Source organism: Hipposideros armiger, unplaced genomic scaffold (genome assembly GCF_001890085.2).
Source record: "Hipposideros armiger isolate ML-2016 unplaced genomic scaffold, ASM189008v1 scaffold_397, whole genome shotgun sequence".
Lineage (NCBI taxonomy): Eukaryota > Metazoa > Chordata > Mammalia > Chiroptera > Hipposideridae > Hipposideros > Hipposideros armiger.
The window spans coordinates 1,021,928-1,046,696 of record NW_017731747.1 but is presented as its reverse complement, the minus strand read 5'-3'; the positions used below and the strand labels follow the sequence as shown (position 1 = coordinate 1,046,696).

The 24,769-nt window shown below is 35.9% G+C and overlaps 1 protein-coding gene across 3 annotated transcripts in view; it reads left to right on the top strand.

Annotated features, from left to right (window-relative positions):
- Positions 1-24,769, top strand: part of TM9SF2 (transmembrane 9 superfamily member 2) — a 54,044-nt gene that overhangs the window by 4,951 nt on the left and 24,324 nt on the right. Inside the window, exons 2-10 of one of the 3 annotated variants that reach the window (XM_019663679.1) lie at positions 7,968-8,035; positions 9,682-9,775; positions 14,714-14,841; positions 17,715-17,844; positions 18,879-19,003; positions 19,933-20,047; positions 21,103-21,182; positions 22,366-22,474; positions 22,695-23,165. In XM_019663679.1, the coding sequence (XP_019519224.1) occupies positions 7,968-8,035; positions 9,682-9,775; positions 14,714-14,841; positions 17,715-17,844; positions 18,879-19,003; positions 19,933-20,047; positions 21,103-21,182; positions 22,366-22,474; positions 22,695-23,165 (1,320 nt within the window). Of the gene's footprint in view, positions 1-7,967; positions 8,036-9,681; positions 9,776-14,713; positions 14,842-17,714; positions 17,845-18,878; positions 19,004-19,932; positions 20,048-21,102; positions 21,183-22,365; positions 22,475-22,592; positions 23,166-24,769 lie in introns of all 3 variants that reach the window. The other 2 variants (XM_019663678.1, XM_019663680.1) reach the window with 2 other exon arrangements.

The following is a 24,769-nucleotide window of genomic DNA, read 5'->3' as shown; positions in this document are numbered from 1 at the left end:
AAAAAAAAAAAAAGAAAGAAAAAAAAGAACAGTTCTAAAAGTCGCTCTTAATGAACACAACTATGAATGTATATCTACCTGTTTTCATTTTACCATAGAAATAGTTTGAAGATTTTGAAATATCTAAAGAAAAAATATAACTTATATGTGTACTTATCAATATAATTGACATGTTTATTGATTGATATTTAGTGTCACATTCTCATAGTTTCCTCTAGAATAATAGAGCATTAATTCTTAGCTTCTGGAAACTAATCAGTGGTATGTGGGTTACTGATATTGTTTCAAATATGAAATCTGGCATTAGAAAGAATGACTTTGACTATGATAAATTCATATTCCAACAATTGTTCTTCCTTCTGGTGAAAAAGTACATGGGACTGACTTAGAAAGTTTGCTTTCAGAAATAAAAATTTTGAATAAAATTATTTTAAAACTTATTCTTCATAATGGTGGATCTAAGAGCTAGGATTGGGAAAACAACAAGGTCGATATGGATAAAATAATGTCCTGCTTGCTGCCTTTGGCTCTCCATGGAGGGGAAGCCTTTCCAAAGGTGCATACTTGCACATAAGAAACAAAACCACAGACATGTGCTCCACACCCCACACCCTCAGCACACTCACACAGACACAAGTAAGTTCTAGAGATTGGTCTGTACTCTGTTAGCCTTAAGAACCCAGTTCCTATTCTTTCCAGTTTTCTATCAGTGTCCTCTCAGTAAGTGTTAGAGTTAATTGTAGCTACTTGAAGTGTGTTCTGCTAGGTGATTCTCTGTTGCCATTAAAATTAAGTATCCATGAAAGCCTTTGGAGGAAATTTGTGAAATTTTTTTTCTTTATTCTTCTTAGTCTCAACTTTCAAAACTATTTATTGCCTTTTGCTATTAGGAACACTGTTGTAGTCTTTATTTTTATTAATGATAATTATATCATTAATCCTGAGAACAACCCTGTGATTTTTCAGTTGGGAAAACTAAAGTTGGGTAAGACATAGTAACCCTCTGAAGAGTAGTAGTACATAGCCAGCAAATAGTGAATCCAAGGTGCAAGCCAAACCCAGGAGCGTCTGAATTGGAAGTCTGGCTCTTCCCATTGGAGGACTGCTGTAACGTCCATGCTGAGCGCTCTCTATTCCTCTCGCTTTACCCTGGAAAGCCCTGGCTGCTCATAATCCTGGACTTCCAGAATTAATATAGTTATCCACAAAAAGCTCTTTGCCTATGTGATCAATTTTTAAGTAGTCAGATTTTATGGTCTTTTCTTTGATATAGCCTAAAATTAAATTTTTATTTTTGGATGGGGTGGGGAGAGGAAGAACCTTAGTATCTAGGAGATCAGTTTCTGGGAATTGCTGATCAGATAACTCAAAGCTCATGAACGTCCATTTGTGTGTACCAGCATTTTTACTGTGTCTGCATTAAGATTTCCCTTCAGAATTTTTGCCACTGTGGACATCTCCAATATTTAACAGTTAAAGCTTTTATAGTTTTTCTTTTTTGTGGCTCTGCCTTGATATCTCAGACCCTTTTGTCACTCGTCATTTGCCTTGATCCGTGTACGGAGTCACATTTCTTCACAGAGATTTCTTTCTACCTTGAAGACCAGTTTTAGGTATGGGGTGAGACAGACAGGATGGCAGTCAGGTATAATAAAAGCAGAAGCAAAGGAATGAGACAATAGGAAAAATGCAGTCCTGTGACATGGCCCATGTACCTTAAAGCAATAGAGTGTAGTCGTGACCAAAGCTGGGGATCAGATGTAAAATAGGTGGATTAGGACTAGAAATAAAATTGTACACTTGGGAGAAAAAGGATTTAGAAGGGAAATCATAGAACCCTAAACCATTTCCATTAAAAATTTCTTATGGTGGATTGTAATCAGTCTTTCTAAGTCTTTAGAATTTACAGTCTTGTTTTAAGATTTATCTGTAACTTCCATAAAATGTTTAATGTTGCAACAATTTTTCATGCTTGTAATAACTTCGGGACATTTTGAAAGTAGGGATGTGAAGTAACCTTCAAGGCACTTTGAAGTTGTGTCAGTGATATTTTGAGGTTGGCTGTCTCTATTTAAGGTAGATTTCCAGAAGGAGATGCACTTAATTTTTGGGTAGAGAATAAAGAAGATGTTTAGAGTGAAAAGTGACCTTAAAATTAATCAAATACTGTCTTCTGTTAGCACATTGCTATTTTAATGATACGAAAATTAAATCCCATAGAGATTTAGTAGGTGCCCCAAGAACATATAAATAATTTTGTCACTTTCTCTTCATCTGGATTATAAATTCTTTCAAGGCAGGTGTTGAAGTGTTTTGCATTACATCACTCACAGTGTCGTACAGGGTATTGTGGTCATTAAATAGATACGATAATTGAATGAATTCCCCCTGGTTTTTCAGGATTTGTTGTTGTTATTGTTCAGTTTTCACATACATTGCTAATCCTACAGTTTCCCCCTATTTAACACTTCTTTTGAAGTCATCTTCCCTGCTTCTTGAACATTTTTTCCACTCTAAATTTTACTCTTTCATCTTTATTTCTTACTGCTTTGATTTGGCATATGTCGCTTCCTAAGACTGAAGTATGCTCTCAATTTTAAAGCCTTTTCTTTTTCCAACTCTTTGACAATTTTCAGAATTCAAAAAAGTTGGAAGAATAGTATAACAGTCACCTGTATATCCACTTAAACCCCTAGAGCCAGCAGTTGTTTGCATTTTTTCCCTATTTGTTTTATCTGTGTATGTACTCGTATTTATGTTTTTTTAGGGATGAATGTCATGAAGTCTGTAGTGTACTTTTGCCCTTCATCAAAACCATATAAACTCATTAGCAATCTCATTTCCTTTCTCCTTTCTCTCAATTTTTAACATTTGCTCTACTGCCATATTACAAGGATCTTATTCTTATAATACTTTGGAAAATTTCCTTCTTCCACTAAAGGATCAGTATTTAAAATTGAGTATTGTAAATGTAGCATATTTACAAATGTTGTAAATTACTCTATGTGAAAGGTATTGTTAATTTTAATTTACATTTCTTAGCATGTTTTAAGTGATACGATTCTTAAATTTTCAGATTTTCACAAATTTAAAAAAGGAAGAATGAATGAACTGCTACAGAAATAGCCAAGGTGGACTGACTATCCATGGTGTGTTTTGAGTAGTTCACTGAACAACAGGAAAAGGCCCATAATTTAGAGATGATATCAGTGATAGACTAACTTTCCTATAAAAGTAAATGTGGAAAAGTGTCAGAACAGACAAGAAGGGAGAAAAGTAGAAGACTTGAGAACAGCAGAAATTAAAAATGATGGTAGCAACAGTTGAATTTACTTTTTTTGAAGCAGCAGTCCAGTTTTTTAACTTATTTCTTTGTCTTAAAGTAGAGCACATAAGGTTGTTATGAGAATTGTGCTTGATAATTATTATCTTCCCCTTCCCTAGACTAATATCATATAATAGCTAAGAAGGAAGTAAGGAACAGGCATAAGCAGTAGATCAGTAAGGCTTACTGTCCTGGGCCAGCCGAGTGGCGTGTTGGTTAAGAACTGGCTTGGGACGCCAGAGGGCCCCAGTTCGGATCCCACATATGAGGGCCCAGTGACACTGCCCTCTACAGGTAAGATGCTGAACAACAGCTCAACCTGGAGCTGGGCTGCCCCAACAGCGTAGGCTGCAGCCCCCTGATGCAGTGGGTTGCCATGGGCTACCGTGTGTAGCCAGCAGCCCCAGTGAGCGGCCAGCAGCCCCAGTGAGCAGCCAATAGCTGCCGTGAGTAGCTGTTCAGAAGCCGGTGACTCATCTGCCTCGCCCGGGAAGAGCGCCATATGGTGCCAACTTGGGCCAATGAAGTAACGTCCTCCACAACTAGAGTGAAGAACAAAATGACAGCAACTTGTTTGTTCCCCTTCCCCCAATTCCCCAGTGCTGTTCCCATCCCCCAATTCCCCAATAAAAATCTTTAAAAAAAAAAAATCCATGGGGAATAGTAAAAGTAAAGACAGATTTCCAGGATAGGTGCTTGAGGCTAATTTGGATCTTAAATTGAGCAGAGAATGAATGTGAAATGTTTCATAGTATTAAGCTCCCATGTGTAACAGAAAGTAAAGCCAAGAGAATGTATTTCCAGAAGCTCTCTTAAAGTTATATGAGAGAACAAAAAGTAGTAAGTTAATTTGGTCATAGACAAGTTAAGAAAGTATATTTGAAAAAGAAAACAACAATTATATATATATATATATATATGTATATATATATATATATACATATACATATATATATACATATATATATATATTATTTTATTTTATTTTTTTTTAGAAATTTTTATTGGGGAACAGTGTGCTTTTCCAGGACCCATCAGCTCCAAGTCCACTAGTTGTCTTCAATCTAGTTGTGAAGAGCACAGCTCCATGGCCTATGGCAACCTTGGTGTTAGGAGCCTGCGCTTTAACCACCTGAGCTAAGCGGCCACCCCAAAACAATTATATTTTTGAGATGATGAACTCTAAGCTATCAGTTATAGAACACAGGAAGAGATGACGCGTGTCATTGATGAATTATGCTTGTGGCCAGGAAAGCTAATGAAAAGCAACAATGTCATTCTGTATGAAACTTTGATATCTAAACCTTGAATTTTGCCTGTAATTCTCAATGACATACTTTTTAAGAAAGATATGAGGGTAGGGCAAGGCCCTGAGAAAAGCAGCTGGCATGATCAAGGAGATAGATGATTCGAAAGATTAAGACCTTTCCTTTTTGAAAGATTAAGACTCAGAGGAAATACGAGAGAAGTAAAAAAAATGAGAATAGGGTTTTCTCTATTGGTCTTATAATCCTGTAGCCAAAGAATGTACCATGAAGCTTCAGAGAGAACATCACAGGCTAAGCAAAAATTCTTGCTTCATCCATTGGGTAGATAGACATGGAAGAAATTTTTACCTTGAAAAAATTTACGGTCCTAAACTTTTTCGTATAGCATTAGGTCTTTGAACCCTGTGCCTTGTTTTAGGTTCTCTAAGAACCTAAAGAACTTTAAAAAATTTTTAAAAACATTGACTTTAGAGAACACTACAAAATACCTAGAAACCCAAGCTCAAGGATGGACTAGGAATCCAATTCAGCTTGCTGCGTGTTTTGTAGGGTCCTTGAGCTAAGACTTGTTTACATTTTTAAATGATTGCAAAAAAAATTTTAAAAAGAGTAATATTTAGTGGTGAGTGAAAATCAAATTTCAGTGCCCATAAATAAAGTTTTATTGGGCTATAGCTGTGCTCATGCTTACCTACTATCTATGGCTGCTTTCGCACTGCAGTAGCAAAGCCTAAAATATTTTCTCCCTAGCCCTTTAAGAAAAACGTTTGCCAACCCCTGGAATAGACTAACAAACATTAGAGTTGTTTTTCCAGGTAAAGTAAAGATTGTAGTGACTAGAGTAAAAATGTTAAGTGTATGAAGAGAGTATATAAATGGTACTAAGCAGCATTTTACTTTTTGTCATGGTGCCTCCTGTGACTATTTAAATGTAATTAAAATTAAATAAAAATTTAAATTCAGTTCTTCAACCACACTAACCACCCAATTGCTATGTGTGGCTAGTGGCTACTGTATTTGACAGTGCAGATAATGCATATTCCCTTCATTGCTTCAAGTTCTATTGGACATCGCTGCATAATAATAAATACTTATGTAGTACTTTGTGCCAGGCACTGTTCTTGAGTTTTCTCAAAAACCACATGAAGCAGGGATTAGTATTACCTCCATTCTACAAATGAGAAGACCAAGGCACAGCAAAGTGAAGAAACTTGCCCAGGGTCACACAACTAGTAAATGTCAAGAGTCAGGGTTGAAACCCAGGCAGCCTAGCTCAGAGTTCCTGGTCTTAATCAGTTTGTACTGAACACAGTTGAGAGTCAGGAATATGCTTAATTATAGCACATGGGATTTAGCTTATGTGGTGAAAATGTGGCTTTACAGATTTTGAAACTCAATACCTGGAAAGCTGTGTTGAATATAATAGAGACATTACTTTCTAGAAAGAAATCTAGAGAGTTGGATTAGCTTATAGGAACCTTACAGTCTTCATTAAAATATATTAAAAAGAGCGTTTGGAGTCTGATGTGTCTTCATAGATAGCAGTGAAAATTACAATTAGTGAACATTATTTTGGCAGAGCAAGCCATCAAGTGGAATTTTGCCTTCACAGCTGTTATACATGTATGTGTATTGAAGCACGCTGTAATGCTTAAATGTCATATCCCATTATCTTTTTAACTAAAGTGACTAATAATGTAGTCTTGAGTGTTTTATGCAAGGAGACAGTTTTTTTGTGTTTGAGATAGTGTTGCCATTGAGTTGTCATTTCATTTGAGTAGAATTTTAGGGTTTGCATATGATACTGTGTTCAGTACTACATACGAAAGCTAATGTCTTCTCTTTCATCTTATAACATGAATATTGGATGAGTATTTTAGAACGTAAACAGTGTAGTTTAGGCATTTCCAGTTCTGAATATCATTAAATTCATTTGTTTAAGAAGTACAGTAATACCTTGGTTTGTGAGCGTAATTTGTTCTGGAAACAAACTACTCATATTGAAAGACACTGCTTGTTGACCAAGTTAAAAGTGTATTAGAAATGTTTGCTTGTCTTGTGGAACACTCACAAACCAAGTTACTTGCAATTCAAGGTTTTACTGTATTTTATAAGTGTTATCAGTACCCCATGAGGTAAATACTATTATCCCCATTTTGCCTATAAGGAAACAGAAGCACTCATGAGGAAGCTGAGATATTAAATCACTTGACCAAAGTCACACAAGTAATAAGTAGTAGAACTGGGATTTGAACCCAGTCATACTGGCCCCAGAGTCTGTACTTTGCCCGCTGTGTTTTGCTACTTTTCCAATGGCAGTGTATTATTAGTTTGTTGTACATCAAACATATTGTCTTGCTTTTGGGATGCTAGCAAGTATAGAGGACTGCTGACAGCACTAGTGAATGAGATAAAAATGACAAATGTGGCTTTATGTGATTCCATGTAGTCATATGATCACAGACTCTAGAGGCGGCTTAGCAAGCTAACTGTATAAAAATAACTTGTCCACATGTAAACAGCTCCTATTTAGTTGTTTTTCATTAGCACCAAAAAGTACTTCAGGGCACACCAATTGCTTACTGACTTCTGCAACTAAAGAATTCTGTTGTGAATAGCAATGAGCCCTGTGGAGAGAGGGGGTTGTGTTTTTGGTCCTATGGAACTTCATTTACACGTTGGAGAAATTTTAGGAGCTTCAGTAGGAAACTGCAGCTTAAATTAGCCCATGTTTCCTAGGAAGTTGATACAGCTTTTCTCCCTGCCCCGCCCCCCCCCCATTGTTGAACTTGATCTGGTCTTATAAATTTCTTCACTGTTAATACTGTGTTGTTCAGAAGTCTCAAATTAAAGCAGTCCTCCAAAGTTAGACCATATTGTCGTTGTCCATCTCCTGTCTGCTTAAGAATGATATGCAGTGCATGGGACTGTATTTCTAGTATAGTTGATATAGAAATTTCTTACCTACTTCGGAGCATTTCTTGATTGCTGTGAAAATGCTTTAAAAAACCATTTAAAAAATAATAATGGTTTTGTGCTGCAGAATGAAATGTAGAGTTTAAAAACCAGGTTTTTAAAAACAGCATCTAGATTGATGTGATGAATGATTTATTTAAAATATCTTATTCAATTTTTTAGAAATTTTAGAATTTAAAAAGCATTTAGAAAATACTAGAGACATTTGCATCTCTGAGAATTATTTTGGTGTAATTTAAGTGTGTATAAATCACTCAGTGAATGGATTTGTAAAAGAATTGTTTAAAGTAGATTGGATATCATGAAATTTCACATGTCAAATTCTTTTTCATTTCTAAGCATGACTTAAGACTTGATCTTCAGTTGTTTATCTTCTAATTCTGTTTCCTTATTTTCAGTCTGACATAGAACTATTCGTGAACAGGCTTGACTCAGTGGAATCTGTTCTTCCTTATGAATATACGGCGTAAGTTTTTCAGATTGGTTTTTATATAAAATTTTGTGACATCAGAATTTTGTACATTTGGAACTTTATTTTCTCCACAGTTATGGATAAATTCACGTGCATTAAAAAATGTACAGGACCTGAAGACATTTTTAAATGGGTATTTTTTATTATTAAAATGTGAAATGTGATCTTTTTATGTCACTTCGCGGTACAACAGAAGCACCAGCTGAAAGAATGGATTTCCACTTTCATCTGGTTGGACAAAATGCCATTTTGTTTTCTTTAAATTTTTTAATAATTAAAAAACACACATGTTTAAACAAAATCCTTATGTCCCACATCATCAATCCCAACAAATAATTAACGTCTGCTCCACATTTTTTTCTCTGCATACTCTAATGTACATAACCACATTTATACATTTTTGTTTTCAACAAAAGTAGGTTCAGACTATATTATATTTGATTTGCCCCTTGTTTTTCTTCCTTTGTCTATTGTGGGTATCTTTTCATGTTAATACACAACTTCCTCAGTCTTTTTAGTAGCAGTTTATTATTCCTTTGTAGAGATTGGTTAGAGTCCATGTATGATTTGTTTCACTATTTGTGAACATTTGATTATATCCATCTTTTGATTTTATAAAGATGCAGCATGAGTATCCTTTATTCACCATATTGGGTGTAAAACATAGTTCTTAAATTTTAGTTGGCTTCTAAATTTCTCTGGTATCTAAGAGTTTTGAAAGAAAATATGTTTATTGTAGAAAAAAAGCACACACACAAAAAAGTAACACTATCCTGTAAGAATCTATATGCCTAAATATGTATGAGAGGAGAATACAAAATTCATGAATGGATGGAACATGATTTATATAACTGTTGGAAACTTGAATGATTTTCTAGTTTTTGTTTTATTGTATAAACAAACATATCTTCTTACGTCTTTGTGGATATTCCTGGGAAAACTCAATGGATCTTTTACATCCAGTAGATAGTCTTCATTTGGGCCTTCCCAGTCCTATTTTTTTTATCACCCGAGATTCATCTTCCTCTAGGAATCTGACTAATCTGTAGCCATTACTGCGCTGGTCTCAAGTACTCCCATATCATTCCAAGGTGAACACAGAACTGTCCTTTAATTTTCTGTAACAGAGCTGAAAGTAGACTACAATTGTTAAAACTTTGTTAAAATCTGATTAGTAACACAAGGGAATAACACCACAGAGATAAACTTACAGCTGACTGGTGATGAGTTTTCCACAGATCTGTTCTCAGAGGGTCAGTCTTCTCATATTGGGATGTGTTGGCCAGTGTGTCAGGATTAGGCAGAAACCCAGGGAGTATTGGCACATCTCATTATTTGTAAATAACGTGTCATTATTAAGTAAAGATTTGGATTAGAAAGTTATGAAAGGAGATAAGTTATATAAAATTAAGAGTATTATTTAGAAATCAAAACATTCTAAGACATAATTTTTAGATGTTTCATGTTTTTTGGGGGGAGGGGGTGATGTGGTACATGGAACTTGAGTATGAATCTGTTTCTTACTCATCTAATGGAGCTGCTGGAATGGTCAGTACCTAATCTGCCCTCAGGATTGCCTAGGGGTTTGTTATTTCATTATTTCCATTTATGTTTAAAAACTTAAATATTTTTCCCCCCAGGTTTGATTTTTGCCAAGCGTCTGAAGGAAAACGCCCATCTGAAAATCTTGGTCAGGTATTATTTGGGGAAAGAATTGAACCTTCACCATATAAGGTTTGTATTCAGTATTATATGTTATTTTAGTTGCTTTTTTTTTCCCCTTACAGAAAGTCCTGCGATAACTTGGCCCTCATATCTAAGGAGGAATTCATTTCTCTTTTGCATCCAGTAATAGTTTCTTAAAGTTGCAGTTTAGAAGGATCCCTCCCCTTCTCACGATTATGTCATGGATGAGTTTGTCTTAACGAACATTCATACAGCCAGTGTTATAAATGATAAAGCGGTAGCCTAAAGGACAGAACTCCCACCCCCTGCCTCACCTTACGCAGAGGCCTGGCACGCAGCCCTTGGGCATGAGGAGTTGCCCCAGCTGCTCCACATCTCTCTCCTCCCCACTTTGGGAGCAGTATCCATAGTGTTAGCAAATACAGCACTCCTTGGACTCCATCATTGGTTTTTGGGAAGCTAACCTCTATTTTGACCATTGAAAGTGTATTTGGAACATCTTTGATATTTTTTAGGACATAAGTTAAACCAATCTAAGCACAATATAAGATATTCTCTTCAATATGTTTACTTTATCATCACCCAAAATGATTCTACCTTTTAAATCTAGTATCTTTTAAGCCTGCTATCCTTCTGCATTTTATAGTTCCCTATTCATTTTATATCGTCTCTACTGCACAAAGAATAATGATCTCTCCCTTTTAGAAAAATGAAACTAGTTTATAATAATAATAATGTATCACCACATAAAAAAATTAAAGTGTACAGAAGAATATAAAATGAAAAGTCTGTGTGTGCCTCCCACTCAGTAACACATAATAGTTCGTTGTTAATCTTTCCTGACATTTTCCATGCACTTACAAGCATATATAAATAAAATTAGATTTATTATTTATATTTTAACATATCCTGAACTGCGCATTTTTTCTTTAACTCTTTACCCTGGCACCTGTCCACATGAGCACTCCTTTTTTTTTCTTTTTTTTTATTAGTTTCAGGTGTACAAAACAATGCAATAGTTATCCTTCTCACCCCTCACAAAGTGACACCCCCCTCCCCCCGAGCGCTCCTTCTAATGGCTCGATCCCAAGTTTTATTCCCCAGCCTGACAGCGCCCCTCTCTTGGTTTCACATCCTTCTCTTCTGTGGCTTAGACCGTGTGGTTACCTGCCTTCCCTGCTTTCTCACTAAACATCCTCGTGCATCTCCATTGGCACTTGATTACATTAAGCATCTGTCCAGCGAATCCCCAAGCCTCGATTAGTCCCACTAGCCCTCTTACTCTCTCCAACACTAACCCTACACCGAAGCAGTGGGAGAAAAGACACGATTGTGCAAGTGTAATCCACTACAAGTTTATAGTTTTCAACCGTGTGTCCTCTTAAAATATTCTAACTTGAGACTTTCTACCCTAAAGAGACCAGTAATTTTAAAAAATGTTCACTGACAATAGATGTGAAGTCTAATGGGATAAAGTCACTGGGAAAGGAAGAACTCAAAGTGTATGGACATTGGTAGAATTGTGTGGGGCAAGCATATTTGTGTAACATCCCCCTGATGTAATATTTTGAAAGATTACTTTGGAAGTTATTGCATTCTTTTTATAGCAGAGAGTGATTTTCAGACATATTTATTAAATTGTACTATTAAAATACTCGTAAGGTCCCTCAGCCTCATTTTCTGTTTGTTTATTCCTTGGCCTTGAGAAATAATGGAAGAGGGGAAGAGCATTAGTAACACATTCACTGAACTTGAGGGACAGCAGGAGTCTCTAGTAGTAAACAACCGTTAGCAGCAGTAAACAGAGGAAAGGCTAACAAAATATTCAAACCCAGGAGAAGTTTTGTTCCTTTGGGGTAGACTTGAAAGGCAAGTAAGATCCTATTCATGGTACATTTATTTACGTGTAAAGACTATGGGTTGCTCATGCAAAAGACCCTTCTTTTGGGCTCATGCTTTTCAGATATAATTTTGTCTTAAGAGTTGAGGTAAAATAGAAGAACAGAAGGAGTATTTTAAAATGGAGGAAGATGTGCACCTATGCACCTAACATTTTCTATGAGTTTCCTAGAATTTTTTGGATCAGGATCTGTGCTAAAACAAATTCTTTAAACCCTATGCTTAAAGAGACCGAGCAGGCATTTGTTAAGACGAAGGCATAGGAAAACAAACATGGTGCTAAGAGATCAGATTTTTTTTTTCCAAGCCAGCCATAAATGTTTTGACTTATATTTTTTGGTTTTGATTCAGTATTGATTCCTTGTCCTTTATTTTTAAAGAATTTTGCCTTATTTTAGATCTGCAATAAAAACAGTGGTAACAACAAAACACAACCCCAAATCTATTTTGCTTTTATCTGTGACTTCATTTGAAGTCAGAAAAACAACAGTGCAAGACATTGTGTGTGTTATGTGAAACTGGAGGCTACATTTCATAGGATCATAAAAATCTCATCTCAAGCCTAACCTCTCATATTCACTCATTGGCTCAGTTCACACATCTGTTGAATGCCTTTCGTGTGCCAAGCACTATGGTAGGTGTGGAGTACAGCAGTGAACAAAACAAAATCTCTGCCCTGGTGGATCTTACATTCTGATGAAGAGAAGGAAACAAAATGATTACTAAAATATATAGTGTATCAATTGCTCATGTAAAACTATTGAAAATAAATCAGGGAATGTGGTTGGAGAATTTATAATTTTAAATAGGACTGAGAAAGTCTCACTGAGAAGGTGACATTTGAGCAAAAGACGCGAAGCAAGTAAGGGGAGTGTGCCATGCGAATATCTGAGGAGAAGGTGTTCTAGCTAAAGAGAGCAGCAAATGCCAGAGTCCCAAGATGTGAACTTCCTGGTGTATTCAAGGTACAGAAAAGAAGTTGGCATAACTCGAGCAGGTGAGCAGAATAGTAGGAAATGACAGCGGAGAAGTAATGGGAGCTGCCACCAGGTGGCAGGATGGCTCAGCTAAAAAAAAAAAAAAACAGTAATGGGACCACATCATATAGTGACTCATAGGCCATTGTAAAGACTTCAGCCTGTACATCTGAGCCTTGGAGAGTTTTGAGTAGGCTTAGATTTTAACAGGATCACTAGTGTTGCTGTGTTGAGAATGGACCGTGGGAGAGAAGGGGAGAAGCTGGGAGACCTGACCCTTAGGGAGACTCTTGGACCTGATAGTGTCTCAACCATGGCGATGGAAGGATAGGGGTTGTGAAGCGGTTAGAATCTCAGAAACTGGCTATATTTTGAAGGTGGGGTCACCAGAATTTGCTGAGGGATGGGATGTGGAGTGTGGAATTGCTGTTTCTTAAGATGAGAAAATCTGTGGGAAGAGTAGGTTTGGGAGGAATGCGGAAGAGTTAGTTTGGGACATGGTAAGTGTGAGGTGTTTATTAGGCATCAAGAAAGGGATGTTGAGTTAACAGTAAAATACATGTGTCTGAAGTTTGGAGGAGAGGTTCAGCCTAGATAGGTATATTTGAGAATCATCAGTGTGTAGATGATACTGAAAGCCAGGAATTGATGAGACCCCTAAAGGGAGTGGGTATAGATAGTGAAGAGAAGAATTCCAAGGACTGAACCTTGGGACACTCAGTGTTAATAGGTCGGGATGATAAGGAAGACTCAGTAGGGAACTACATTTTAGGATTACTGGGAGGATTACACGAGGTGATAAATAAGCGTTTATTATTGTGGTTAAACGTTATCTTTAGGCTTGTTATTTTCCTCACAATTGAATGCACAATTGACTTGCCTAAACCCAGTGAACACTGGATTGAGGTGGAAGATTTGCCACTTTTGGTGTAACAATGTCTATTTCTGCTTAATTTGACACCTTTTGTATGTATACTTTCGTTTTTTAATTTCCACTCTTTAAAAGGGAACCTATAAGGTTTATATAAGTTTAAAGACATTAAATAATTGCATGAATATTGCTGTTAACAGAAGTAGCAATGCAGTCAGAACAAAACTTTTGGCTGACAGGTGGCAGCAGTGGGCTACACTTGAAAAATTCCTCAGTGATGCACAGAAACTGGCTTAGGGATTTTATAAATAATGTACAAAAGAATGGACTGGTTGGGAGTGAAACATTCGCAGGTTGGCTTTTTATTTTACCCCAGGTAATGAATTTCAAATTTATTAAGTATACAATTATAGACTATATATAGTTAGTAAATTACAGCCTTCAGAACACTAGGAAATACATTTTTTATATTAAGATGTAAATGGGTCTTGATAAAGTAAACCTACATTATATAATATGCTGTGAATATCATTATTACTATACACATGAAATAAGTCCTAGACTCCAAAATTGGAGGAATCCTTAGTTTTTTAAATTTGGTTTAAAAACTTATTAATTTTTGTTTCAACTTTACTGTTTGTTTCAACTTTATTATTAAATAAGATGCTGAAAATTGGCAATTATTTCAAACATGAGTAAAAAGGAATCACATTTACTCTGATTTTAGGCATCCAAATTTGACTACTTGTATCATCACAGTGTATGTTATTCACTGCTGAATCGCCATCATTTGGCACATAGGGGGCACTTAACAAATATCCACCAAATGAGTATATGGACATAAAAACTTGTCTTCTTATTACTAGAAAGCCTTCAAATCCATAATTTCCAAAGTACTACCAGGAGACATTACTATAGAGAGACTGATGTTCCATTTTGTTCTACATGTGGGGGTTTTTCCTTCCAGGACTCGTTTACATTTAGAAGGTGGGCCGATTGAAATGATCAGAAATAAAAATAAAAAACTGTTACTTATCAAAAGAAAAATTGATAAGTTTTTTAAGAAACAGAATAAGATTGAAATTTAAATCTGAGCTATGAGCAATTTAAAAATGTTTGTTATCAATATTAATGTACTTAAGTAATTAATGAGACCAGTACTTTTATTCTATTTATGGTATAGGTATGAAGGAATGGGATATTTTTTCTTAACTTGCTTTCCACTTTATTTTAATACAGTTTACATTTAATAAAGAGGAGAAGTGTAAGCTTGTTTGTACAAAAACATACCATACAGAGAAAGCTGAAGACAAACAAAAGCTAGACTTCTTGAAAAAAAGCATGCTACTGAATTATCAGCATCACTGGTAAGACATGGAGATTTTGGCTTTTTGGCTTTTTCCTTTTCAAGATGAAACCTGTTTCACTGAATGTATAAATAACTTCATAAACTCTATAGCAAATTAATTGATTTCCCTTTTTTGTTACCAGTATTAACAGGAAGTAGTGACTTTCTTGCCAGAGGATTACTACAGTTAACAGCTTGAAGTGTTATCTTTTAACTGATATCTGGTACTTGTTTTGGTACATAGAGCACTTCTTTTATTCATACATAGTTAACAGGAGCATATTTACACTTTGGAGAAAGTATCTGGATCAATCTAGGAAAATACTGTTATTTTATACTTGTAGGCCATGAGAAATACTATTGGAAAACAAAATTTAGCTTTTGTTTTGATATTTGATAAATAGAATCTACTTCAAATAAATACATTTTATATAACCTTTTTATTTTACAAACGTATTATAACATTAACAAGGTTGTTAACAGTTTGTCATAATCAAAAAGCATTTAAAACTACTTCTGCTTCCAAAGTACTATTTACTTATACAATATTCAAACAGAATATTAAAAAAGGATCTCAAAAATCCAATTTTTCAAGTATAATTATTATTCTTATAAATGTTTGCCACCAAATGTCTGTATTCTCTGTGGGGGTCATGGCTTACACATGTTTTGCCTTTTCTAAAAATTACAAGGTGTTGGAGGTGGTGAACAGGAAGACTATCTTCATGTACTTCCTCTTTTTTTTTTTAAGATTTTATTGGGGAATTCGGGGAGGGGAACAGCTCTGGGTAATCGGGGAAAGGGGAAAAGACAAGATGCTGTTGTTTTGTTCATCATTCTAGTTGTGGAGGATGTTGCTTCACTGGCCTATGTTGGTATTATCATTGCGCTCTTCCTGGGTGAGGCAGATCGGTCGCCAGCCTCTGGACGGCCGCTCACAGCAGCTCTTGGCAGCTCACATCGGCTGCCAGCTGCTCATGCTGGCTGCCAGCTACACGTGGTAGCTTATGGCAGCCCACTACAGCAGGGGCTGCCGCCTATGCCGTCACTGGTGACTCATGGCAGCCCAATTCCAGGCTGAGCTGCCGTTCACCATCCCAACTGCGGAGGGCAGCGTCACCGGCCCATGTGGGATCTGAACCAGGGCCCTGCCGCTCAGAGCCGCGCCCCAAGCCAGCTCCCAACCAACGCGCCACTCGGCCGGCCCTGGCTGCAATTTTCTGAGTGTATTGTGGCAACATGGGTTATTCCATTCTGATCTGAAATTCTGGGCGTTTAATTAATTTATTAGGATAATGAGTTATTAATAAATGAAGCTTAATTAATAGAAGTGTTTCAAATGGAGTCCATAGAGGGTAGAGGGAAATAATGGAAAGGAGTCCTTAATGGCAAAAAATTGTGGCCAGTTATTCAACCTTTATCTTTTGAGTCCTCTTCTTATACTCTTTTTCACTATAGCACATTGAAAAATATGGTATTTAATATTTGTGTTATAAATTCAAGTAGCTACCACTCTCTAACGTAGCAAGGCAGTAATTGAAAATTATGTTCTTTAAATTTTCTTACATTTATTTCCAAGGATTTATTTTGTTTTTTTAATGCTTCCTATTACCAGGAAAAGGTTATTGAGTCAAGGCATTATATAAATGATAAATTTAAGATGTTTGCTTTTAAAAAAACCTAATTGCTCCCTAATTTCTCATTATGTAACTAGCACTATAATTCTTATGTAGTACTTTCTTTGTTATGGTAGCATAAAGGTATTATACTTCACATATTACTAGTATACACTCATTGATTGAACTTTATTCTCTAAAATATTAAAGCAACTAACTAATTTTTTAGGCCTCCAGAAAATCTGAATTATTTATATAGCATTGCTTTCATGCTTCTAATATTTTATAGGTTTTTTTTCATGGAAACCACTAGCCTGCTGGTTATAATAATAAGCAACTTAATAGTTTAGGTGATTCTAAAATTTGGTACATTGGGTACTATTAAATAGCATTTAAATGTGACGAGACATGTTTTATTAGGTCATTAATGTACATCTTGGGTGACTATAAAATCATAATTTTACTGCCTAAGGCATATATTAATTAACAAATAAAACATGCCCTGGAGTGTCGTCTTATGACTGTAATTCAGCTGGTATATTTTTAGTAATTTTTTTTTATTTGTATCCTGCAGCGTGCTCTGGGCACATGGGACCACATGCTCAGACTTTAATGTAGTTATGTAGCACTACAGAACTTTATTTCTTACTTTTATCCTTTTTTGTTTAAAAAAATTCTTTTTCACTGTACAACTTGAAAGATTTGTTTCTGTAGCTTTATTGCAGTATTTCTTTTAGACATAAGTTGGATTTACACAGTTTTAATAAATAATACTATAGTTTTTACTTTTTCACTGGTCTTTAAGTTGAATATTTTCCCATATCTTGCAATTATATTCTTTTTATTGAATTTCTGAGTAATAAAAGACATTTGCATCTATACTGTTGCATAAAATGTTCCCAAACAACTATTAATGGATGTATTGCTTTGCACCTATTTAGAGCTTTTGAGTGTACTGCTAAAGGTAAATTGTACTTAGGTGTCTAGATAATGATATTGTTAAATTAGCAATTGCAATAAATTAATTAATAAACTCCCTTTCCTACATACATTTATAGTTTCAGCCATAAAGTTTTTTTTCTTCACTAATAATGCTATTAGTGTAGCATAATGCTATTACTTATGAAATACCACATTTCATCAAAATTCTTTGGTTGTAGTTTTGACATCTTAAGGCATTTATAGACATTTAAATTTTATGAAATGACACATACTTGGGCAGTAATTCTTAGTCATGTTTGGTGATTTATAACTTGATTTTTATTTCTGTGAATAGGATTGTGGATAATATGCCTGTAACATGGTGTTATGATGTTGAAGATGGTCAGAGGTTCTGTAATCCTGGATTTCCTATTGGCTGTTACATTACAGATAAAGGCCGTGCAAAAGATGCCTGTGTTATTAGTGTAAGTTTGTGACAAGCTATGCTTTTTAAAAGACGGTATTTTGGTGGACGTATTTAGTTTTCACCCAGACAAAAATTGTTATATTCATCAAATGAGTACAATTCAGATGTTCTGAAGCACAATACTGAGATCTTAAGGCTAAACCAGATTAGCAGTGTACAAATTTAACTCTAGAATTACAATAATTCAGTTCAACATTTACTGAGAGTGTCTTATTATATGCTGAGCACTATACTAAGGGCTGGGACTTTGTATGTTCTGACTCTGTTAAAAATTAGATTAATATCTTACATATAAAAGTATGTAAATAGTAGAGTGCCGAAAGGATATCATTGTAAATCCATGAAATTTGTATTGCACATTTAAGGTTATAAAATATCGTATTGCCAAAGTTTAGTATTATATCTGTTTTTAAAAAGGCATCTGTCTTTGGGACCATAATTTTATATTTAAACACAGAATAATAAAGTGAGGACATTAACTAGAAGGTAATTAAAATTTGGAGGAATATATATTAAATTTTATGTAATCAGGTCACCCTGATTTAATGTCTTAATTAATATGACCTGGTAGTAGAAGTTAGCATGAGCTTGATCATGAAACTGGTAATAACAGTTAATGCTTTTGTGAGAATTGACCCAGAGACACTTGAATACTTTAGGTTATTGGTTTAGTCTAAAGTTATAAACTTCCATAGTGGAGAAGTGTTAAAATATATAAGATTAGTATGCTTATAGCATGTAATATTTAAAAAAAATTTTTTTTGTAAGTGAAAAGCTAGAAAATAATAGATTTTTTTTTTAAATAGGCACTTAAGTTTTATGTAAGAATTAAAACATTAAAGAAGTATAATTTGTACTTCTGCCAATTAGTTTTGGCTTATAAAGTTTAAAACTTAAACATTTTTTATGGGGAAGGATTAAAATCCTGTTCAATCTTAAATTTCTCTACTTGTTGCAGCTTATTTTAAAGTTTTATGTTTTGACTCTTGTATAGCCAGTTTTCTGTCTTTAACTTTAAGTTCTGTTCCGTAGTCAGAATTCCATGAAAGAGATACATTTTACATCTTCAACCATGTTGACATCAAAATACACTATCATGTTGTTGAAACTGGATCCATGGGAGCAAGATTAGTGGCTGCTAAACTTGAACCAAAAAGGTAACAGACAGTTATACAGACAGATAAGAAGTAAATAAATATAAGTGAAATTTAGGCCCAAAGAATAAATATTTTGGGCCAAATTAACTTTTTTCTTAATCAGTACTCTGGCATATAATCTGGTGATTCGGGATTGACTTTACTAAAACTCCCTTTAGCATGACTTGTTACTACGTTGTGGACTATCCAGAGAAACCACACAAATACTTTTTCCCTTTGGTGGTGAAGTGGTCAAGCCAATGGGGCTTTTTTTTTTGTTTTTTTCAGTCAGGAAGTTTTGACAGCTTTTCCATGTCAGCTTGGAAAAGTGGTTGAGACAGTGTTCCCTTTTACAGTGGAAAAGCATTGCCTCTGATATTTGCAACTTGACCACCTAACAGAGACCCAAATGAGCTGATTAGTGCTGTCATTTTGAAAATTTTCATGCAGTGTTAGTTAGATGCCAGTATGTGACAAGTCATTGAATGGTCATCTCTTCAAGCTATCAGTTTTTAGTGTGAAAGACCTATCATTTATTTGTGAGATCCTTTTTTGATTGAATATTCCATTTTTTCTGTGACTCCTCTCCCACCATTAAATTAGCCAATTTCTCATGTCACTTGTGTAAAGAAATGCATGCCATAATAAGATGGCAGTTAATTTAAATTCCCTCAGTGTTTTTTTATATATTTTTTAAATTATTTAATGCTTTTCAAGTACAATGTTTTCAAAAGTTTGTCTCTAATTTTGAGTAATAATGTGTACACATTCTTATAACTAAGCCCATTATTTATACAAAGTAAATATTTGTATTAATATCAAGTGTGACATGAATAATTTCACCTTTGGCTATCAGTAGCATTGTGAAATATGTACAGAATCTCTAACCTTTACTCCATTTTAAAAAATTATACCTTATCAGCATCTTGCCAAAATGTTTCTTCCCACAGCTTCAAACATACCCATATAGATAAACCGGACTGCTCTGCAGCACCCCCCATGGATATAAGTAACAAGGCTTCTGGGGAGGTCAAAATTGCCTATACTTATTCCATTAGCTTCCAGGTAAGTTTGTTTTAATCTTTAGTATATCTCAGAAATTGATTTTAAATGCATACTACTTAAGCTGATTAAAATACTAATGATTAAGTTTGTCAAATATATAAGCTTTTAATGAGCTGATTTTTGGAATAGTTTGTCAGTACACCAGGCACCATAATCATATGCGAGACTAAGTCTTCATTTAAATAAGAGATACAGGAAATTGGAGAAACTGAGACTGAGTAAGTGTTATAAGTGATCTATGTAAGACAAAAGGTAGAAAATAGACATAGGGATGGTATGAATATGTCAAAGATACACGCAACAAGCATTTGGGAAAACCACCATTTTTAAATCTGTATTTGAGTATAAACTTAAGTGGAGAGTTTCTTGATGGTATATATGATTTGTATAGGTTATTAGGGAATTCAGGGGAAGGTTTTCATTAAAGGAGAAGTTTCTTAGGAAAGTGAAAGTTCATTTTATGAGAATCTCAGGCAGTATTCCACCTCTATTTTTAATAAACTATCGTGGCAATCTAATGTAGTTGTGACATTTACTATCCCCATATAATGTGTAATTTTGCAAGCCTAGTGCAGTAAATAGTAATATATTTCTTTCTAGGTGTTAAGAACTCAGTGTAGGTGACATCTGCCAGATGTTCAGTGTACCTAGGTTATGACTGGTCTGGTTAAGTGTCTCATAGGTACAGATAGACGTCAAAACAAATAAGTTATTCTACTCAATCTTCTGAAAAATTAAATATAGAGCTCTAAATTTAGACATCTAAAATGAACCTTTACTGTTTAAAATTTAAAGCAATACATAAAAAACAAATTAACTAGGTGCCTTTAGGAACTCGTACTGGTTTTATTTACTGCTTAATCTTATCCTGATTTTCCTGAGTTGTGAGGAATTGAATCTCATGACTAACCCTCATTATGATCATGAGGAATGGCGTTTGTTGACTGATGGGAAGGAAGGTCAAGCTGTGAATGGAAATTTTTGAATTCTTAACATACTCTGTCAGCAAATGGTTATTTAAAGAGTTTTCTTTGTTTTGTTTGTAATCCCTCTAGGAAGATAAAAATATCAGATGGGCATCTAGATGGGACTATATTCTGGAATCTATGCCTCATACCCATATTCAGTGGTTTAGGTAAGACAAGATTAATCTGCTTTATGTTCTGTACTCTTCTACTCCGTCCCTTTCAACATCTCATTCACTCTCTAATCCTCTCCAGTTACTTAAAAATCTGACGTTTTGAATCGGACTTGGATTCAGTCCTGGCTTTAAGTCACTGATTGTGAATCAGGCCAGATCACCCAATTTTTCAGAGTATTTCTTTATCTAGAAATACCTGCTTCATAGGACTGTTCTCAGGATTAAATGAGATAATTAAAAAGAGCAACTGAGCACCTTACCTGGCATGGAAGAATGCTCAGTAAACGAGCTGCTGCTGCTGTTAGGACTATGTATTATTTTCTCTTAAAAGCATCACTCAAAACTTTTATCTGGAAAGCTGCTCGTGGTGCTATTACTCTCCTTTTCCTACTTTGGTGACTATCCTTTTGACACATTAATTTACTGTTCTTCAGTAAATTCTTGCGGGACACATCAGTCCTTTGTTGATTCTTGCAGCTTGTGTTGTACTGATTTGGGCATAGTATTGTGTTATTGAATAGTGTTGACCATGGACAAAAAAAATTCTAGTTCTCAACAGACTACAAAACTATTAAGTATATAAAGTGATGTATCCACTACAGGGACACATGGCAGAACACAGTTCATTGAATTTGTTGGACTTTAGGTCAAATTTTGATTTTGAAAAATGCTGGGGGTTTTTTGTTTGTTTGTTTGTTTTAAAGATTTTTATTGGGGAATTGGGGGAAGGGGAACAGACAAGTTGCTGTCCTTTTGTTCTTCAGTCTAGTTGTGGAGGACGTTGCTTCACTGGCCCAAGTTGGCACCATCATTGCGCTCTTCCCGGGCGAGGCAGATCAGTCGCTGGCTTCTGAACGGCCGCTCACGGCGGCTGCTGGCTGCTCACGCTGGCTGCTGGCAACCCACTGTCACAGGGGCTGCAGCCTATGCCGTCGCCGGCGACTCACAGCAGCCCAGCTCCAGGTTGAGCTGTTGTTCAGCATCTTAGCTGTAGAGGGCAGTGTCACTGGCCCTCATATGTGGGATCCGAACCGGGGCCCTCTAGCGTCCCAAGCCAGCTCTTAACCAACCAATGTGCCACTCGGCCGGCCTGAAAAATGGTGTTTTAATGTTACTCAGTAAATAGTTTTTCAAAAGATTAAGCTACAGATTAATCCTGACATGCTTATTTCTACAGCATCATGAATTCCCTGGTCATTGTCCTCTTCTTGTCTGGGATGGTCGCTATGATTATGCTACGGACACTGCATAAAGATATTGCCAGATATAATCAGATGGATTCTACGGTGAGTGAAACATTTGAACTGTTCTTTGGTCTTCCAAGAATAGTCTTTATTTTTTCTTTGGAAAAGGCTTAAATAATAACTTTAGACAGACTTTGCTTTTAAAACATTCTTCTTAAAGGTTATCCCGAATTTGGAACTAGCGAACAATACAGTCAAGATGGCTAAAGGTGATGCCAAGGAACCAAAGGGCAAGATGTCTGCTTATGCCTTCTTTGTGCAGGCGTACAGAGAGGAACACAGGAAGAAAAACCCAGAGGTCTCAATCAATTTTTCAGAATTTTTCAAGAAGTTATTTGAGAGGTGGAAGACAATGTCTGAGAAAGAGAAGTCTAAATTTGATGAGATGGCAAAGGCAGATGAAGTACGCTATGATCAGGAAACGGAGGATTGTGGATCAGCTGAGGGAGGCAAGAAGAAGGACCCTAATGCCCCCAAAAGGCCACCGTCTGGATTCTTCCTGTTCTTTTCAGAATTCTGCTCTCAGATCAAATCCACAAACCCTGACATCTCTATTGGAGATGTGGCAAAGAAGCTGGGCGAGCTGTGGAGTAACTTAAGTGACAGTGAAAAGCAGCCTTACAACAACAAGGCGGCAGAGCTGGAGGAGAAGTGTGAGGAGGATGTCGCGGACCGTGAGGCTGAAGGGCAGCTCGATGGCACAGAGGGCCCCACTAAAGTTGCTTGGACAAAGGTGGAAGAGGAAGAGGAAAAAGAGGGGGAAGGGAAAGGGGAGGGGGAGAAGGAGGAAGAAAAGGGGGAGGAGAAAGGGGGAAGGGGAGGAGGAAGGGGGAGGAAAAGGAAGAGCAGGGGAGGAGGAAGATGAATAAAAAACTTCATCTGTCTCCTTGTAAATACCTTAGAGTAGGGGAGCGCCACCACAGACACAGCTCTACCTGAGACGTGTCTGTCTCCCTCGTGAGGATTAGTTACACAGTTGGATCATGATCATACAGTAGTAGTCTCTCAGAGTGCTCTAGAAATTGTCAGTGGTCTACGCGAAATGGCCACAGGTGTCTGGAGCACCCTGAAAGTTGTACATCTTTCTAAACAGTTTAAAAAGGAAAAGGCTCTTGTGTTCTCCTCACTCTGTGCATTTGCTGTTGGCGTGACAAGGCATTTAAAGATGTTTCTGGCATTTTCTTTTTTTATCCATAAGGTGGTATTAACTTTATGGCTATTGGCTAGAAATCCTGAGTTGTCAACTACATATATCTATTTATAAAAAGAACAAAACAACCGAGACAAGCTCTTGATGCTCCTTGCTTAGGATTGAGGCTGTGGGGAAGATGCCTTTTGGAGGGGCCACAGCTCAGGGCATGCACTGTGAGGCTGGACACTGCAGGAGACATCCATTTAGCTTCAGGTTGTCTTGTGTTTGTATATAATGACATAGCTGCCGTTGTTAGCTGTGGAATAGGGAGGTCAGCTGGCATGAGAAGTGTTTGGATCTTTTTTAGTTCAGTGCGGTAGTTTTAAACAAGCTGTAGAACTCTTCATTGTCAGCAAAATGAAGAGCCACTGCATCAATGAAAGTTCAAGAACCTTCTGTACTAAACACAATTGGCAACATTTTTAAATTTTATTTTTATGTTTAGAATGCTGAAATGTTTTTGAAGTTAAATAACAGTGTTACATTAATAAAGTTATCCTGAATTTACATTTTCAAGAAAATGATCCTTAAGAATTGGCTCTAGAAACTTAGTCACTACAGCATTCAGAGCTGAACTGTTCACAACCTCATCTTTGTCAGTAGATTGGTGCAGAATGGGTATCAGTGCACAGCTCCGGTTCTGTCCTCTTTTTTCATTTATGTGCTGTCTACTCTATCAGATTCTCCATTCCCAGCATACACCAAGTTTGTGAAACAGCAAACTTGAATGGAATAACTCCCAAGCAATTTATATTTGTGTGTATATTTAATTTTTTAAAATTAATTTAACTGAATTTTTATCATTTCAACCATTTGGTATACTCAAAAGTAATTTAATGCCCCAATCTCATTTACTCTCAAACATTTTAAGTTACATAATGTTACACATTTTATACTTTTTTAGTTCATAGCAACTCTCGAACAAAATTTCCACAAGAATCATAGTGACTTGTAATAAAGACAAAAAACTCAGATTTTTATTGTTTTGGTTTTTTTTAAAGATTTTTTTTTTTAATTGGGGAATTGGGGGTAGGAACAGCGCTGGGGAATTGGGGGAAGGGGAACAGACAAGTTGCTGTCCTTTTGTTCTTCAGTCTAGTTGTGCAGGACGTTGCTTCACTGGCCCAAGTTGGCACCATCATTGC